The sequence below is a fragment of the Homarus americanus genome, unplaced genomic scaffold, assembly GCF_018991925.1.
Source record: "Homarus americanus isolate GMGI-L3 unplaced genomic scaffold, GMGI_Hamer_2.0 scaffold44060, whole genome shotgun sequence".
Taxonomy (NCBI): Eukaryota; Metazoa; Arthropoda; class Malacostraca; order Decapoda; family Nephropidae; genus Homarus; species Homarus americanus.
Window position 1 is genome coordinate 2,426,965 of NW_024756871.1, and position 19,321 is coordinate 2,446,285.

Consider the following 19,321-nt stretch of genomic DNA (forward strand, 5'->3'; position numbering starts at 1 on the left):
TTGACAACGCGAATTTGCTCGAACGCGATTTATGAATTGAGGAACAATATTTGTAAAGCGCGAACTCGTTTGCTCTAACGCGATTCCACTCGAACGGTTGTTGTGGCTTCAGTTCACGTTCGACATCACATGTTCAATTGAGTTATGTGTTTTGTTTGTGAACAATTGCAGAAATAATGTATGTAATATTTATGTATACAGTATACCTATATATTATAAGTAAATTGTAAAATTTTACATAAAAGAGAAAATCAAATTACATAGCGTTTTACACCCGCGCTCTCTCTACATCACACACAGTGTTTACAGTTCACGTTCGACATCACATATTCAATTGATTTATGTGTTTTGTTTGTGAAGAATTGCAGAAATAATTTATGTAATATTTATGTATACAGTAAACCACTCACAAGGTCCTACAGTACCACTAATTATTTTATACTGAAACTTACGTTTGGTAAGCTGGATTAAAATGAAAATTACCGGTATATTAAAATAATAAAAATGTATTATAAACCAGTCTAACATACCGTAATAAACACAGCTGCTATTATCATCCCCCCCACCCCCATTTGCCAGTGACAAGAAAGGGAAAGTGACCTTGACTGTGACCGCCTGTGGCTATTTTTAGCCATCCTTGTGTTCGGAGGTGGTCAGTAATGCATATCTGTATATTTACTGATCATAATACTTATCTCTTATAAATAATTCATTTAAAATTTATTTTTTTGCAAAGAATATTCAGTAAATGACTGCATTAATTCTTGAAACTGCCGACAGTGGTAAATTTAGGATATAAATAATGAACAGAAGTCACGTCATGGATTCGGAGTTTGGTCCTTAACGATCACCATAAATGTAGCCTCCCTTTTTCGCGAAACACGTATATAAATTAAAGAAAATACTTGCAGTATATTTAATATATTACAGTATATTATATATAAATAAATAAACAAATAAATTCAAATTCCCTTATCATCCTGTGTCATATACAGAAATACTTGAGTCCCTGAGCGAGTACACAAAAAGAAAACGGACATAAAGTGGATAGAGAACGGACATCTCTACTGGGGGAAAATACTATGCTTATATATATATATATATATATATATATATATATATATATATATATTTAATATATTACAGTATATTATATATAAATAAATAAACCAAATTCCCTTATCATCCTGTGTCATATACAGAAATACTTACCGAGCGAGTAAAAATTAAAATATAACACTAAATACGTATATATATATATGTAAATTGTAAAAATTTAAATAAAAGAGAAAAACTAAATACGTAGCGTTTAAAGTGTACTGTACAGTGTTGTGGCTTGGCTCAATGTTTACAGTTCACGTTCGACATCACTTGTTCAATTGATTTATGTGTTTTGTTTGTGAAGAAATACCTGTACAGTATATGTAAATTGTAAAATTTTAAATAAGAGAGAAAAACAAAATAAGTAGCGTTTAAAGTGTACTGTACATTGTGGCTTGGTGCGGGGTTATGCAGTGTTTACAGTTCACGTTCGACATCACATGTTCAATTGATTTATGTGTTTTGTTTGTGAAGAATTGCAGAAATAATTTATGTAATATTTATGTATACAGTATACCTGTACAGTATATGTAAAATGTAAACTTTTAAATAAGAGAAAAACAAAATACATAGCGTTTTAGACCCGAGCGCTCTGTTTACTCCACACTTTGTTTGAAACACGTGTGAAGTTTTTAAGTGTCCTCAGTGAATTCTGATTACTGTTTCTCCAATTTTGTGACCATGGAAAAGAAGAATATCTCTGGGAAGCACTCTGGTGATCGCATTTCCGGTGGTGATCGTAAAAGAAAGGCTATAACACTTGAAGAAAAGCTTGATGTTTCATGACTCCTCAGCCTCAACATCACCCTTATCCCCCATCAAGTTATATTCATATTTTTTCAAGGTAAAGTGTAACATTTACTGTATGATTTCATTATTAGATATGAATGTAACATTTATTTAGACTGTGCTATCCTTTGTGTTAGGCTAACTACGAAATTTTTTTTCGATTTGGAGTAATCTGCACCTATCCCTATTTTCTCCATAAGCCCTGTTATTTCTATTACACGAATTTCTATAACACGATGTTTTACAAGAACACTACTATCGCGTTATAGCAGAACTACCTGTATAGGAAAATGTCGATAATTTTGGTAGCCGCGATATAAATTTTTTTTCATATAAAGTCGCTATATATCCCGACCTTACTGTATCACATATTTGCACTTTTGTTTGAGGTCGGTCAAGGAATACAAAACCTTAAGATAAAACAAGAATGCCAGGGTAGAATGGAAGAAGACAAGTGCACCAAGAGACTAGAATGGGCTGAGACAAAAAGTAATGCTATAGAAACTTTCACACAATACCTTTAAAGCAGCTGTTGCCTCTGACACACGTAAAATAACATCTACAGTTATGGTTGGGCCCTCTAGTGAGTTCTGCTCTTCCTGTTTCTTAAAGCTGAGCACAACACCCCAGCCAAAGTCATCCTCATTATTCTTAACCTGTTGAAGATTAAAGATACACAACAGTTAAGAGAAAATTAACGATATCAAAATGAAAGTACGGTAATTCTTAAGATTGTAATAAATTTGATCTTACTGCCCAACCTGTGCTGAAATTGTATGTTTGATGAAGGTTGAAGAGTTGATAGCAATTTTCACAGATACCTTCAAAAGGCAGAGTCTTTAAAATAAAATAGATCAGTACCATACAGGGTATATCAACTCACATAAACAAGTCTCCCTGGTTGGAGGAAAGGCGTGATGTATATTGGTCGTGTGATAAAAACATGCCGCTCATTCTTGAGGTTGTGAATGGTTTGTTTGATTTTGTAGTAACTCTCCACCTCAAACTCTCGGGGGACAACGATCTTCTCCAACTCTTTTTCGCTGGTGCTCACACCTGAAGAATTAATTTTAATAATAATAATAAGTAACACTGTCTTGGAAATACATCCATATACAGTACAGTATAAAAACAGAAAAAAAAAAATGGGACAAATTCTAATGACAAGTACAAAGCCACCATTTCTCATGCTTCCAACAGCAATCTCTTGAGAAACCCTAGAAGCCATGAATAAGAAAATCCACAAATACTGTAACATTATCAAAACATAATCAACCTTTGTTTATGTAAAAAACGTACATGTATTTGTACCGTACATTGATACAATAAAATTAAAATGAATGAAACATGTTTCTTTTTACTTAAATCCTTTTAAATATAATATACAGCATCTGAATATTAAAGCAGTAAATAGTGAAAAGTACAAAAGTAATGTAGAATGGACGAGTTGACGGTTCTGGGTAAACACAAGAAATACACTCTGCCACGTTCATAGAGTGATACGGTATACAGCTCCTCCCCGACTTACGACGAGGATAGGGACCCAAATCCAGGTCGTAAGTCGAAAATGCTTAAATAATACATAGAAAATCTAAAATGGGTGTCTCTTTTTCTTCTCAGCACCACAAAACTCTCACTTTTAAGCTTGCCAGCCATTTTAAAGTGAATTACAAACGAAAATTTTGTCTGTGTACTGACGTTAGGACTTGAAAATACATAATTTGACAAAATTTTGGTACAACTGAGGCAGTCATAAGTGCGGGTGGTTGTAAGTTGATTAGGTAGTAAGTCGGGGAGGAGCTGTACATACCGTATATACTCGTCTATAATTCTACCTTGTTTATAGGTCGACCCTGATTTTTTGACCAAGAAATCATTAATTTATGATATGCCTCGTTTATAGGTCGACCCAAGTTTTTGAGGGTAATGGAACAGCAAAACTTTCACTAAAAGCACTCTACGTCCTATAAACTGAGGGTCCCCGTGCCTGAAACACCGAGCGCCGAAGGCAAATTGTTTACCATTATTACGACACTTTCCACTTTAACGCGGGTAGTTTCAGCAAAAATAGTGTATATTTCCATTCAAGTATTTATTCAAGTCAATTAGGAGGGAACATTATTGTAATACAACAGTTTTTTTAACTGAAAACCATTCAAAAAGCGATTACTTTAACATCTTTTGAACAACGAAAGAAAGCGAAAGTCGATTGTTTTCGTCATGGTTTTATCCCACTTTTCACTGTAACACGTACGTCATTTCAGCAAAAATATTACATTTCCGTGAATGTATTATATCGAGCACAGTATGAATAGAATATCATTGTAATACAACAGTATTTTAACAGAAAACTATTAAAAAAATGAGTAACATCTCTTGAACATCGGAAGGTTAGGTAAAGTCTTTTGTTTTCGTCATGTATTTTATCCTACAGGTGTATTTTACATTGAAATACATCATGTTTCAGCAAAACTACTATTTATTTCCGAGAATATATCCATTCAGGCACAGTTAAGGTAAAATATACGTGTGATGTAACAGTTTTTAACTGAAAACGATTTGAAAAACACGTGTTCCGTGTAGCTGATACTCAACAGCTGGTGGTGCGTCGTGCATCGTTGTAAACAATACGAGGTTGAGGTGGATTACTGGGTATTATATTAAGTGTGAAATATCGAAAAGGTTTTTATTACCGGTATATTTTGTAGATCAATGAGTACTGTGATACCGTATATGATAAGTCAGCCTGTGCTAATAACTTAACAACATAGACTACTGAAAGCACGTTGTAAGGTAATTTAGCCTATTGTAAGTTAGTGAGCTTCATCTGCTGAAGGCAATGCACAGCTTTTCATTACTAATTGGTACATATTTTACGTTTCCATTGTTTACTGGCAGTAAATGGTAAATATTTTTCATGTCTAAAGATAAAAGTTGCTCCTCGCCCTTCCCATCATGCACGGACTCAACCTAACAAAACTATTACCCATGTAGAGGTCGACCCCTAATTTTTTGCCTAAAAATTTGGTCTTAAAAACTCGAACTACACACGAGTATATACGGTAACTTGTAATAAAAGTTTAAAGTCCTGCTATAATAGTCGAGATAAGTTTATTTCTCTAGAAACATGGACACCATTTGCAATGATGTCACAAGTTTCAAACACCGCTGGTCTGCAGTCTTAGGGAGTAGAAAGGATGGCCTCTTCCTACCCCAAATGCCATGTTCAGTTAAGTTTTAAGGGTGTTTTCTTTTATGGTCAAGTCATGGACATTTCGTAAGTGAAGAAATGTGCCGTGAAGAGCAGCTTCAAACATAGGTTGGATGGATATATGAGCGATGGGGGTTGGGTGTAAATGGGACTGCTCAGTATGGGCCAATAGGCCCGCTGCAGTTTTCTCCATTCTTATGTTCTTTTGGACATAAAAAACTCCCATGTTCACACCAGCTCAGCTTTCATGTACTGTACCCTACCTGGTAGACTCTCTTCTTTTATTTTTCAGTGCATTTACAGAGTATATCAGAAAAATTTAGAAGTACAGTAATGACATTGTCTGGACTTTGTTTTGAGAATGCCTGATGCTAGCTAAACATGACAACACTGCTGTTATTGTTTTGATGATTCACTAATGAACCACTGGGATATATCATTATACTAATTAATGGGTAAAATTTTACTTTAATTACCATGAGTATTTGGATGTTTAGATTCGAGATAGGCTATATTGGGTAGATTTTAAGTTTTGGTCATCCCTGTACTTAGATATGCAGACTATGTTTATTTTCTGATGGGTTATGAACGATTTAGACCTTCATTTCTATCGGAAATCACTAGTTTTGAGTTACTACCCCACCGATGTATGTTAAGCTAACCTTATAACTCATCATATGATCTGTATTTTCTTAAGTGATCGAAAAATGTTATGCAACAGAAATCCTGTAGAGATAATGTGTCTTTTTGTTTACAGTACTTAATCCCACAGTTAGAATCTTAAGGTTCCCCAGATGACCAAAACCAAAATAATACCAATATTGCTTGGAATGTTTATACTATGAAATTTGTTGTATGGGCAGCTAATATCCATTGAATTAGTTTATGCACTTAGTAATATTTATATATTCAAAATATTATTACTGTGTTGCACAATAAAGCACAATTAATTATCTAATAATATTTACATACAGAGCCGATCAGCCGAGAAGGTTGGACAACTACAGCTCGCTGCCTCCCGGTGGGCGGCTCGCCCCAGCCAGTGACATCACAACCAATCACAGAGCTTTTCACAGTCACATGACTTTTTAGCAACTTTAACCCTAATTTTTGAGACTTTTTGGCCCAATTTATTTAAAAATATCATTACCATAGTGAATTTAAGCATTTTCTTTACCCATTGACCTGCCGTCTTACAAAAAAATTCCAACCGTCAACTCACCCATTATGAAGAGGAAAACATAGCCTAACTGAAAAGCATTTCAATCATGTCACTTATATTGACCTTTACTTAAGACACTGCATAATACAGCAGTACTACAAAGTAAACATACAGGTATACTGTATATGATTTACGTATAATAATGTAAATACATGATAAATAAATACTGTTATTAAAGAAACAGAAATAATGAATATTTATGAGAAAAAAAAATATTCCTGGTATTTATGTAAAACAGTATACACAGTCTGTTACAACTTCCTTTAAAAGAATGAACACATTCAGCACAGCTTTTGTAAAACAATTCAAACACTCACGTTCACAAAGTGATGGGATGGATGAATAATTCTGAAACTGGAAGAAGGACCTCTCTAAGATGTACTCAGGGTTGATCTGCTCCACCCTCAGTAAGTTTAGTACCATGTTGTACGTCAGGTGAAATGCAGAGTTGATGGGATCAGCTTTACCCTGATGGAAAGATTATACAGTACAGTGGTCCCTCGGTTAACGAGTTACCTTCCATAAGATTCTTAACTTCGGTTAACGAGCAATCCCTCAATTAACGAGTTTCTTATGAGCCGACCTCCACATGTTTTAGCTTGCATTTGGCGGTCCACCAGCTGTAGTATTAGTCCGCCAATACAGCAATCGGTACTAGGGCTTAAATTCCTTACCCTTTTAGTAAATATCAAGAAGTTTATACTATTCAATAATTTTAAAAGTTTAATATTAAATTTTTTAGTCATTTTAACAATTATTTAACATGATTGAAGTATAGGAATCTAGTTTTTTGCAAGCCAAACAGCCTGTCAACACACCATACAGGAGTCAGTTTCTGTGTCTTTTCAGTGGAGGTAACATCTTGCTTGAGACTCTCTTCAACTAAACGCTTTTTTTCTGTGTTTACAAGCAAATTATTGGTCATTTTGAAATTTATTTTACATATTGACAATATATAATGCAGTGCAGTGTTGATTTAAAGAAAATAATCTTGAATTACACCAAGAGAACTAAAATTTTATGGGTGAAATGGCGCCATGGGGTGACTTCTTTTCCACCCCAATGCCTTCTCTTCTCCCTTCTCCTCCACCCCCATTCTAATTCCCATCATCATCATCAAGGAGCCTTCTACATACACACCTCAAAGTAAGTGTACTTTACTACCTTTGTTGTTGAATTTAGGCTATTTTCGGTGAGCTGGAACCAATTACCCAAAAACCCATTGAAACAATGGTTTCGGTTAATGAGTTTTTCGGTTAACGAGCAACCTTCTAGAACGGATTGTGCTCGTTAACCGAGGGACCACTGTACTGTATACTGATATGTACAGTTAATAACACAACACTTAAACACTTGATAATATTAGTAACTTAATGCCAAGAGAGTACAATGTAAGGCCAGTGATTTGTCAGATTCAGAATATATTGAGTTTCAAAGCCACTACTGAATCCCTAAATCTGTTATGGAAATAACCAAGTCATATTGTACGACATATATTTTATTACAGTACTTGATGGTACTGTACTGTACAGGCATCCCCTACATTATGGAAGAGACGTTTTTAGAAAAAAATTCAGCAATATAAAACAAATTTTTCCGCTGAAACCCATCATATAACTGGAGAGGTATTCCTACAGTAAAATTTTCAGTCAAGACATAAAAAAGTTGCAGCACAAATAAAAACAAACCTCTATGAACATTAATAAATAAAAATTTGAGTATTTTATTATACAATATGATATTAATACACAAAAGACTTAAATATTCACCAGAAATGGATGGCAGCAAATATTCAAGAAAAAATGGAGAGAAACCCAGTTAAACACATATGATGCTTTACATATTGCCAACACAAGCACTACGTCACATCAACCTGAAACCCCACAAACTGGTACAAGTATCTATATATGTAAAATATACAGTAATACCAAGGCTGACTTGGGCTTGGAAGTTCAGTAGTGGCTTTTAAAGAGTAAGACTACTTTTCCTTAATTCAGACAATCCCAAACAAGCTACAGAGAAACTGCACACATTTCTGAAAATCAATTTCCCTACAAACATGCATCATACAAAAATTATGATTAAACTAAACATATACTGTACTGTACACACCTGCACCAAGTTCTTCACGACTGATGTGTTAAGCTTCTCATCCACCATCATTATAACAATACCCTTGTCGTCCTTCCCTCGACGGCCTGCACGACCGGACATCTGGATGTATTCACCAGAAGTCAACTGCAAAATTTAAGAAATTCTTAAATATATTATCTTAAACAGCATTATTTTATACAATAATCAATATAAAATTGGCCTTTTTTTCATAACTTACATTCTACAATGGTGTTCCCCTTCCCTAATAAGGCACCAGCATTTCTACCTAATTTACCTCAGTCCTGTCATACACTCATACATCAACAGCCTAGGACAGTGATTGATATAATGTCCATTATAAAACACACAGTACATAAAGTAAGGTCACTGAAAATAATCTCTGGCACTTACCCAACGGAAGTCATGTCCATCAAATTTGCGGACACTCGTGAAAAGGACTGTTCTGGCAGGCATGTTGAGACCCATAGCAAAAGTCTCTGTGGCAAAGAGAGCCTTCACCAAACCCTCACCAAAGAGAATCTCTATTGTCTCCTTGATTATAGGCAGCAAACCTGTCAAATTCAATGAATCAAGGTTTTACAAATCACATAAGAGCAATTTAAACTTGACCTGTCAACAGCAATTAATCAAAACTTTACCTGTCAAATAATTTATGAGAACTACACCTGTCCAATTCATCAATCAAAGCTTTACTATTCCAATTGAATTAAAGAAAATTTATCTGCTAAACTCAATTAAGCAAAACATTACCTGTCTATTTACAGTTAAATATTATCTGTCAAATTCAATTAGATTCAAATTCTCTAATTTGAGTGTATGATGATAACTTTAAAAAGAGTCCCCTGATAGAAACACAAACTTTGGGTAATATTGTTAAGTGCCAGCAGCTCATACACTCTTCTATGCTAGTAATGACTCAAAAAGGGATTCAATTGACGAATAATCAACTACTTGCCTGATTAGGATATAATTCAGTAGCCAAAGTGAATAATAACCAATAACTGTTCATACAGGAAATTAAGTGGTGACCCACAAACACAAAATTAAACAAGAGAAGTTCAGTGCAAATTCTATTTATATCAACTTAAATTAAAAGCTTTAGCTCAAAACTAAACAACATACCGGTATCTACTAGACAAGAATTACAGTGTACTGTATTTAGTTCATATGAATTCAACATGCATTACTCACCTCCGTGATGGATGCCAATTCCTCGTCGTAATAAGGGAAGAACTGACACCACTTGGGGTAACTGCCTGTCTTCTTCTGAAAGGACTGCGATTGCATTGTTGAACACTTCATCCACCAATTGCTTTTCCTCTGCTAAATTGAAGTCTAACTTGGACATCATCAGAGCATATGCTTCGCACTCCTTTTTCGAAAAGCTAAATATGATGACTGGTGCAAAATTACGCTCCATGATCATCTTCACAAGCTTAAAGCAGTCTGAAGTATCCTTGACTCCTCCTTTCCTGCCTCTTGAACTTGCCTGAAAGTTGAGTAAAAGTCATTTATGAATATTAAAAAAATAGTATGAGTACTGTATTACTAGAGCATGACTAATGCAGACAGCTTACAAAACATTATGGAACTATTTAATTTACTATTAAGTAAAATACCCATGAGACAAGGTAATTTTTGCTACCACTAATTAAAACTTTCTTAGCAACGTTTCCTACAATTTATATGGTAACCCCCAAGTGAGAAAAGTTAGCTTAAACCTGGGCACTAATTTGGAAAATTGCCAGCTCAGCATTGACCATAGTAAATGCTATCTGATCACAGAACTGAACCATTCAACTGAATCACGAATAAACATGAACCCTTCCTTAATTTGCTTCAATTGTCATGGCAGACTGGTTCATTTACGGTGTTTTCCTTCCACAACAAAGTGTACTTCACAATACCCAGCACATATAAAAGCAACTACTGAACAGTTTTTACAATACAGTACCTTTAATTATTTCACCGGTCATCAATTAACATTAATTACTCAAATTTTTTAATAGCAAACCCAGATACTTAATAGTCTATATTTTTAAGAACATGTGTATAAATGTGATTTAAAACTTATGGGCACAGCATAACTGACTTTTTATATAACAAAAATATAGTACATTTGTGATACTGCTTTATTTAAGATAGTACCTGTTTTGGTGCACTCTGCAATATTGTCATTGCTGTATTAAAATTATCTTCTCTGAACTTGCCAGTTTCATCAACAGCAAGGTAGATCCCTTCACCTCCTGCTGGAAAGATGTAATGTTGCAAAGGAGTTGGTCGGTAATCTGTGTAGACCACATGACAAGGCTGATGGTGAAGGTAACACACCCACTGAGCAAACTGCAATAAATGGTATATCATTAGTAGTACAATCACCTCTACACTGCAAACAGCTTTCAACTGTTTCAAGTGAGAGTAAAAAATTAAGTCAGACAGGATTTTCCAACAAATTTTGTGAAAATTGGCATTTAAACTTCATCATTCTGAATATCATATTTACAAATTGTTCTGAAAATTATCTTACACACACAATCCTGCTCAGAGTTTGGGTTACAGTTAAACAAAACTTATCTAATCTTTACCTATTGTATACTGTATCATTCATGCTGTATCCCACAATCAAAGTAAAATAGTATTAAGCAAATACACTGACACCGCACAAACATGATTTTTTTTTTGAAGCTTAAATTCCTATAAATCAAACCAAATTATCTCCACTGACCTGACTTGCATTTGGGATGGTTGCAGAAAGAAAGACAAAGTGGACTGTAGGCGGCAGTAGGATGATAGTTTCCTCCCACACATAACCTCTTTCCTTGTCTCTCATGTAGTGAATCTCATCAAAAATAACCCAACCAACTTCTCTGGTCACTTCACAGCCTCGATACAACATTGAACGTAAAATTTCTGTAGTCATAATGAGACAAGAAGCGTTTGGGTTGATAGTCACATCACCAGTTAACAGACCTACATCAGTGAACTCGTCACTAAAATCTCTGTATTTCTGATTACTCAAGGCTTTGATGGGTGTTGTGTAAATGACTCTCTGCTTGTTTTGTAAACACATGGCTATTGAATATTCAGCAACAACTGTTTTACCAGCTGATGTGTGAGCAGAAACTAAAACCGATTGATTGTTATCAATACACAATATGGCTTCTTTCTGAAAAGGGTCCAATATAAATGGATAAGTTCTTGCTGGTTTATCTTTTGGAGGTTTCAGTGGAATGTACATTTCCCCAGGGGGCACAGCCACCTCATGTGTACATGCCTCTACAGTTTCTATCACATGTACTGCTATTCTTGGCAGATCTTCTATCAGCCTGAAAAACAAACAGCAGAGTAAAAAAATAAATACTGAAGAAACAACTGCAGTCCCTTAGTGAACCTTTATTTAAATAGCTACACATTATTACACACTCAGTTATATATAATACATGTTCGCACAATTTAGAGACAATTGTGTACACCTAAATGGTTAAGTATTCAGAAGTAATAGCATAGCCAAGGGTTAAGTTGAGTATTAATAATCCAGATCCAAAGAAATTTTTCTTAAATATAAACAATTTACCTGTCTAAGCACTTATTTTTCCAATGCATTATTGTTCCTAACCTTATAAACTCACAAATAATATTGGTAAATTATAGGAAAGATGGAAAAAATCCAAAGGCAAAAACTCAGACAAAACAATCTGTATATCCCTATCCTTGAAGCAGGGTAATAATTTTTGTAGTCAAATTCTCCTATGAACTATATTCAACCACAGTGATGGACTTAATAGTTTGGTAAACTCAGGAGTCAGCATATTGTATCCACCTCTCTGGCATTACACCAACCTCAGCTCTGACTGTGTTGCCTCTACTTGTGATCGACGCTTCTTTACTGTTCCCTTTATCTTCTTGGTGTCCTCCTTTGCAGCTCGCTTCCCCAGTAACTGGTTGAGTTGTACTGCTGCTCTATAAACAGTGTAAAAAAAAAAGGCACTTAATATCATAGCATTTCCAGGTGATAAATACATACTGTATAATCACTGTAGTATGTCCTATGTTTGCATAAGAAAAAACAATTTTGGTTATTAACTTCACATCATGGCCATTAATGAATCTTTACCCTTTTTTTAGTGCAAAATACCTCAAATTATGTTATTGTATTTGTAAATATAAACTCAGTCAGTAAATATGACCAAAAATAATTAAAATGTAGTGGATACAGGGATGGCAGCCATACTGACAGACTGTGCTGTTTATGTTTAGGTTAGGTTAGTTTAGGTTATAGGGTAGGTTATGTCAGGTTAGCTTAGATCTAGTTAGGTGTAAATTTGCAGTTTTGTAAACAGTAGAATCTTGATTAGAAAATGTGTTTTTCCAATAGTTCATACTTTTTAAGACACTTTTTTCTTCTATGTTTCCCTCACAAATTACCTAGCCTAACCCCCTAACCAGGGGGCTCTGCACCCATAGATCCCCGGCATATAGAAGTCATCTCTGAGGGAAACGTCATAGAAGGAAAGTGTCTTAGAATTGTTGAAATTACCTATTGTAAAGATACAAGGTTAATGTAGACAACTGACCTGCGGACGAGCTATTTGTTTTACTGTTTACCTTCTTACTTTATTTTCATCAGTGAGCTCTGATATGATAATCATTTCTTGTGCACCCTTGGTTCCAAAGCCTTGCCAGATTATCCGTTTTGCCAGACCAACTGAGGTCAGGTAATAATAATTCAACAATACACCTCTGACCCACTAATTATACACCTCTAGTGTCTCTAAAGCACCATGGACTGCTCGAAACTTAAATCAAACAAATGTTAAATGTAAATTAAATGTGAAATTTTGAGCAATATTACTGTACACACTTTGTACTCAATGTACGGTGGTCCCTCGGTTAACGAGCACAATCCGTTCCAGCAGGTTGCTCGTTAACCGAAAAACTAGTTAACCGAAACCATTGTTTCAATGGGTTTTTGGGTAATTGGTTGCAGCTCACCGAAAATTGCCTAAATTCAACAAAAAAGGTAGGAAAGTACACTTACTTTGAGGTGTGTATGTAGAAGGCTCCTGGATGATGATGATGATGATGGGATTTAGAATGGGGGTGGAGGAGAAGGGAGAAGAGAAGGCATTGGGGTGGAAGAGAAGTCACCCCATGGCACCATTTCACCCATAAAATTTTAGTTCTCTTGGTGTAATTCAAGATTATTTTCTTTAAATCAACACTGCACTGCATTATATATTGTCAATATGTAAAATAAATTTTAAAATGACCAATAATTTGCTTGGAAACACAGAAAAAAGCATTTAGTTGAAGAGAGTCTCCAGCAAGATGTTACCTCCACTGAAAACAGAGAGAGACTAACGCCTGTCTGGTGTGTTAACAGGCTGGATGGCACGCCAGAAACTAGTTTCTTTACCTTCAATTATGTTCAATAATTGTTAAAATGACTAAAAAAGTTAATATTAAACTTTTAAAATTATTGAATAGTATAAACTTCTTGATATTTACTAAAATAGTAAGGAATTTAAGCCCTAGAACCGATTACTGTATTGGCGGACTAATACTACAGCTGGTGGACCGCCAAATGCAAGCGAAAACATGTTAAGTCGGCTTGTAAAAAACTCGTTAATCGAGGGATTGCTCGTTAACCGAAGTTAAGAATCTTATGGAAGGTAAATCATTAACCGAAATCTCGTTAACTGAGGCGCTCGTTAACCGAGGGATCACTGTACTACACAAGGGCAAAAATTTTTATCTCTTGTGCAAACTATGTGATGTTTTACTCAAATTATTCACTATCTTACAAGGATTCCAGCAATGCAAATTATATTCTGCTAAGTTTAGTCTTTGACATTTTATAAGATAGAAACTTTAAGCATAAAACTACCTTCACCCTGGCTGGGAGGGAGGGAGGGAAGTTAAGTGCCCTCTTGTAATTTTGTATGGACTAAAGGAAGTGCCGGACCATCAGTTCCCGGAAAATCGGTGGTGTACCTGTAAGTGCCAAGACACACACTACTTTGTCCTCTTGGTGGTAATGGTAACGCGACGGTGACGTCTCATCCCAGGATGTAAACACCCAATCATATTGACGTATATCAAAATATTCCGCCGACCGGGCTTCATCAACGCTGATGCTCAATGTATGCTTAAGAGCCGTTCGGTACGGACGGCTGCTCTCACGTCCACAAAAAATTTAAATTACACCATATCATAGTAAGTTCTTTCTGTTTAATATACCAGGGGGTCCGCTCGGAAGTTAGGTGGGTTTGTTTTTGTTAGGTTGGTGAGGTCTTCTAATAATGCTTCTGCTGCTTGTTTCTCATACCGTATCAACTAAGGTTAGGTTACATTTAATTTAGAAATTACCACTTTTTAACACATTTGCACAGACTACGACAGTGTCCACTACATAACACAGTTAAATTGCGGCGCTTTTCTAATAATTTTATATGAAAAATCGGCCGCAGGTCAGTCATCAATAATTACTCAAACAAAATTATCAAGATTTGGTGGTTGTAAGAAACTGCTGTAAATATTCATCAATTGGCTGTCCTCAGGTTTTGATACAAAAATTTTGTTTTCGGTGTACTGTATTATACTCAAATCTGACCTTCATTTCTTGTGCAAATTAGCGGTAAAAAAATTTGTAACAGAAACTGCTAATTTTCACCAAAATGGCAGTCAGGTTTGAGTAAAACACCACACCAAAACTAACCTAACCTCACTTAACCTAACCCAACCATTTTTTGGAGCTTACCTGTTACTGTGGTGGAGGATACAGCTGGGCGATCTGGTATGCTTATGGTTACAGACAAAAGAATGTCTTTGCTTAAAAGTAAATAATTTCCAGACAGACACAGTGTTCATGTTGGTGGGACACTGTGATCTTATAATATTTGAATTGATTCACTGTTGTTCTGATAAACTCACTGAATAACAGCTAGATAAAGGAGAGAACACTTTTTGCACACCATCAAGAGCCTTCAAAATGATTGGCCAGCCAAGTCACACGACCCAATACTTAAAGGTTGTCAAGTCGTAAAGAGGAGAGAATGAGAAAAGTAACCGTCAACATGGCGGGTACAGAAATTGGTCAATATTCAAAGTGTCACCAGGGATCTGAATATTAAATCATATATGGTTAGTTAGAGAAAACAAATAAAAATAATTTCTTCTATAACGTTACCGTCGGAAATTTATAGTTTTCGAGATAATTTAAATTGTTATTTTATAATATTTATCCAATCAGTGGGAGTACCTTTTTTACATCACAGTCACGTGCGCAAATCAGCGTGAGTGTTTATGTGATGTAATACTCAAGCGCCAATGGGCGTAACTTTAGATTCCCGATCAGTTTCAAGATGGATACTGTGTGTTAATGATGTACATTAGCTGACTGGGGCGTTATTCACCATGTTTTGGAGAATAATGCAGCAGCCATTGATATTTTTAGGGCTTGTAGTGGATCTCTCCCCTACAACAGCGTAGCCGCATCCCATAGCAACGGAGTTCTGTTAAAGCGTAGTCGTCTAGAGTCGCGCAAGTTTCTCGGACCAGTCTAGACAGGGGGGGAGGGGGGGTCCGACACTGGCAACTTACTTCCGCTGGACGTGTATATAAGCCTCTATTCTCGCCGTGTGGGACATTCAACATGGAGGCCAGAGGCACGCAACATCTCTTCTAACGAAGCTCCTGCACAGCTACTCCCTTCAGCTTGCTACTCACCCAACAGGTCCTCTGTGCAAGCTTCTCACCACACAGCATCTCCAGCATCAGACTGTTTTGTATATAATATATTTTATATAAGAAAACCACCATCTAGAGTCTACTTTCTCCACCCATCCTGAGTGCGAGACAACTTCACGTAACCCTACAGGCTCACGGTGTTCCTGAGTCATCTGTTAAGTGTCCAAAATGTAAATCCGAGTGTCAGTATCGAGTTGAACGCTATACACGGTACTGCAATAAGAGACAGACACGAGCAAAGCGAAAGAGATCCCGGTCAATATTCAGAAAGTATCTCGAAAACTAAAAATTTCCGACAGAAACATAAAACGTAGAAATTATTATTTGGTATTATTGCATTTCCAAAAAAATTTCTATTTTCTTCCACTAACCTCCCGCCATTATCGTCTGCCTCTCACCCAACACAGCTTGTCTCTCGCGTCTCCTTCATAAATCATGACGCGCATGCGTACACGTCACGCGGCCAATCAAAAGCATTTTTGCTTTTGGAACCAATTAAAATGATTTTGGGTTTAATTCAGAGTATATTTGGCCCAATCAAAATCGAGTTTTATTTTGGGTCTCTCATATTTTGAAATTCAAGTTCAGTTCCGACCATGGAAGTCTGCGATGGATGTCACAAAGTATATGGAGCTGATTGCGAGTTTTTGGAAAAAAACGTAAAAACTATTGTAATTTTTCTATTGCATGGTGTTCTTCCAACCTCAGTAAAGTGTACTAAGAGCAAGACGGAATGTAAATATCGCAAAGACCAACATATGTGGCATTGGGTAAGGATCCCAGAATGCAACGACGAACAAGAACCAAGCCAATAAGGTAAGAAATAGGTGATTCCATCATATGGTGAGTCAGTTAAGTTAGGTTAGGTTTTTGTTTTTCTAGTGTTTTTTTTGTGTATTTTTTAGTCGCTTAGCCACTTTTGTTTCTCGGAAAACGTCAAACGAAAAAAATATCGCTAAAAAAACCCAGCTAATTTCTGCCGTAAATGAAGGTCATATTCGGTCTAAACAAATACACTAGAAAAATATATTTTTTATTTGCTAAAAGTGAACGGTGTGACAATGCAAATTTACCTATTATTTTTTCTCCATCTAACCATATATGATGCAATATTCAGGTCCCTGGTGACACTTTCTGAATATTGAACCAGAAATTTATGCCTAGAAATTTGATACTCCATTAACATTGATTTGCACACCATGCATGCACATTAGACTGCAGTACCAACAGACATCAACGTTTCACATACGGCTCCCGTACCCATATCCTGTGCCTAATTAAAACTACAGTACCTATGAAATAGCACCAGTAAAGTACCTGTACAGTAATGGCTAACTTTCCCTGTTTGTTCCAAATCTAGGAAATCTTACCTTTCATCTTCACCCTCATCAACTTCTTGAATGTCTGGCAAATCTTCAACCTTTTTCTCGTCATCTTCTAAAAAATCAAAAAGATCATCACCAAAGCACGCCATCCCGCCTCTCCTACACGGCGTGTTTACACAACTCAGGGGGTCAGGTCGCTTACAATACAAACTGAACAATACTGTATACAAAATGTTTTAGTCAGTACCGATGAAAATATTCCTAAGTTGTAGAAAATACACGAAGGAAAACTCCTCTATTTTTAATAAGCAATAATTGAAATTTATATACTTAACACGATCTGAGGTTTCCTTTTACAGTACATGCACAGTACTGTATAGGTAACATGGTTCCTAATGAAAACAAACTTTTAAAGATTTTTTAGGCTAATTTGGGTTAAATCGATTTACTATTTATCATTGTGTGAATAACTACACTGTATATAGGCAGATGTAATGTGAACTTGTATGACAATTTTATTAAATACAGCACATACAGCGTATTTATCTTTTTTTATGAGGAATAGCTGACCCGGGCACAAGTCACGGACCAACAACGGGGCTTAGGGAGCGAAAAAACTAAGAGTAAAAAGAAATTAAAAAGAAAAAAGAAAAATATTATATGAATCTACATTACGAAGATGCTGGAAATCAGCTTTTTACAGTACTTTTATCCTCTTCACCACTGATCGGCTCGTTAGCCACTTGGGCGATTAGTTGCGTCTGTCAGTCCTTTTTTGTGCTATTAACAAGTACAGTACGTAAACTCCTGAAATTACTTGAACATGTTCAATGTTGTCAAGTTAGGAATTAAAGTTCACAGTTGCTGTCAGGTTATTTCACGAGTTCTCAGTTCTTAATCTAAGGACATAGCTCAAAGTTATGTCCTAATTATTTTCAAATGATATGAATGCAAGCCAGAAGACATTACTCCAACTTATATGGACGCATGACACTAGTGCTTTGAGGCCATTATAATTATGCACTTCTAATAATTAAGTTACCCTCGCCTTCCATAGCATAATTAAGCATTTGGGGCTCCTGAGTTCTGGCAACTGTTCGGTAGCCCTTTGTACGCTGCCAATTAATTTAGTCTCTGGCATACTCGATAACAAGTATAATTACAGTACTTTATGTGAGATGGCACTACACTTATGAAAATTCTTATCAGACACACACCATCATGGTACAGTACGTCCAATAAGTATATTTGCAAGGCTTACCATCTTAGGTTTACTCTGGATGAAGGCTTCACAATGCCTGTATCCAGATCTCATTTTTATCCTCTTCACCACTGATCGGCTTGTTAGCTGCTTGGGCGACCGGTCACGTCTCTGTTACGCACTGTTGGGAAGTGCTGGGTATGCACCGGCTCCTGAATGTGCCTGAACCTGCTCCAGTGTTGGTCAAGTCTTGTCTTGAAACAGTTCACACTTTGTGCTGTCACAACCCTTTCTGGTAGATTGTTCCAAGAGCTTACAACTCTCACTCCAAAATAGTTTGCCCTCACAGTTTTCTGGACTTGCAGCTTCTTCAATCATGAGCTGTGACCCCTTGTGGGGCGAGCGTCCGCCAGCTCCAAGTAAGGACACTCGACTGAGCAGTGCCCCTCGAGATGCTTATACACCTCAATTAGGTCACCCCTTGCCCGTCTGCAGTATAAGCTTGGCAAGTTCAGGCGCTCCAATCTCTCAGGGTAGCTGAGGTGCCGAAGTGCAGGCACCAGTCTGGTGGGCCTCCTTTGAACATTTTCAACCAACTGACAGTCCCT

General features: G+C 36.2%; 1 protein-coding gene across 1 annotated transcript; it reads right to left on the reverse strand.

Moving 5' to 3' along the window:
* Positions 1-2,408: 2,408 nt before the first annotated feature.
* Positions 2,409-17,777, reverse strand: LOC121856938 (exosome RNA helicase MTR4-like; the record flags this gene model as incomplete). The annotated part of the gene is given in 10 exon segments (XM_042352724.1): positions 2,409-2,546; positions 2,774-2,946; positions 6,641-6,791; positions 8,436-8,561; positions 8,829-8,989; positions 9,630-9,927; positions 10,587-10,781; positions 11,164-11,764; positions 12,279-12,398; positions 17,558-17,777. Coding segments are annotated over 10 exon segments (2,067 nt in total), but the record flags the coding sequence as incomplete, so codon positions are not given.
* Between the last annotated feature and the right edge of the window lie 1,544 nt (positions 17,778-19,321).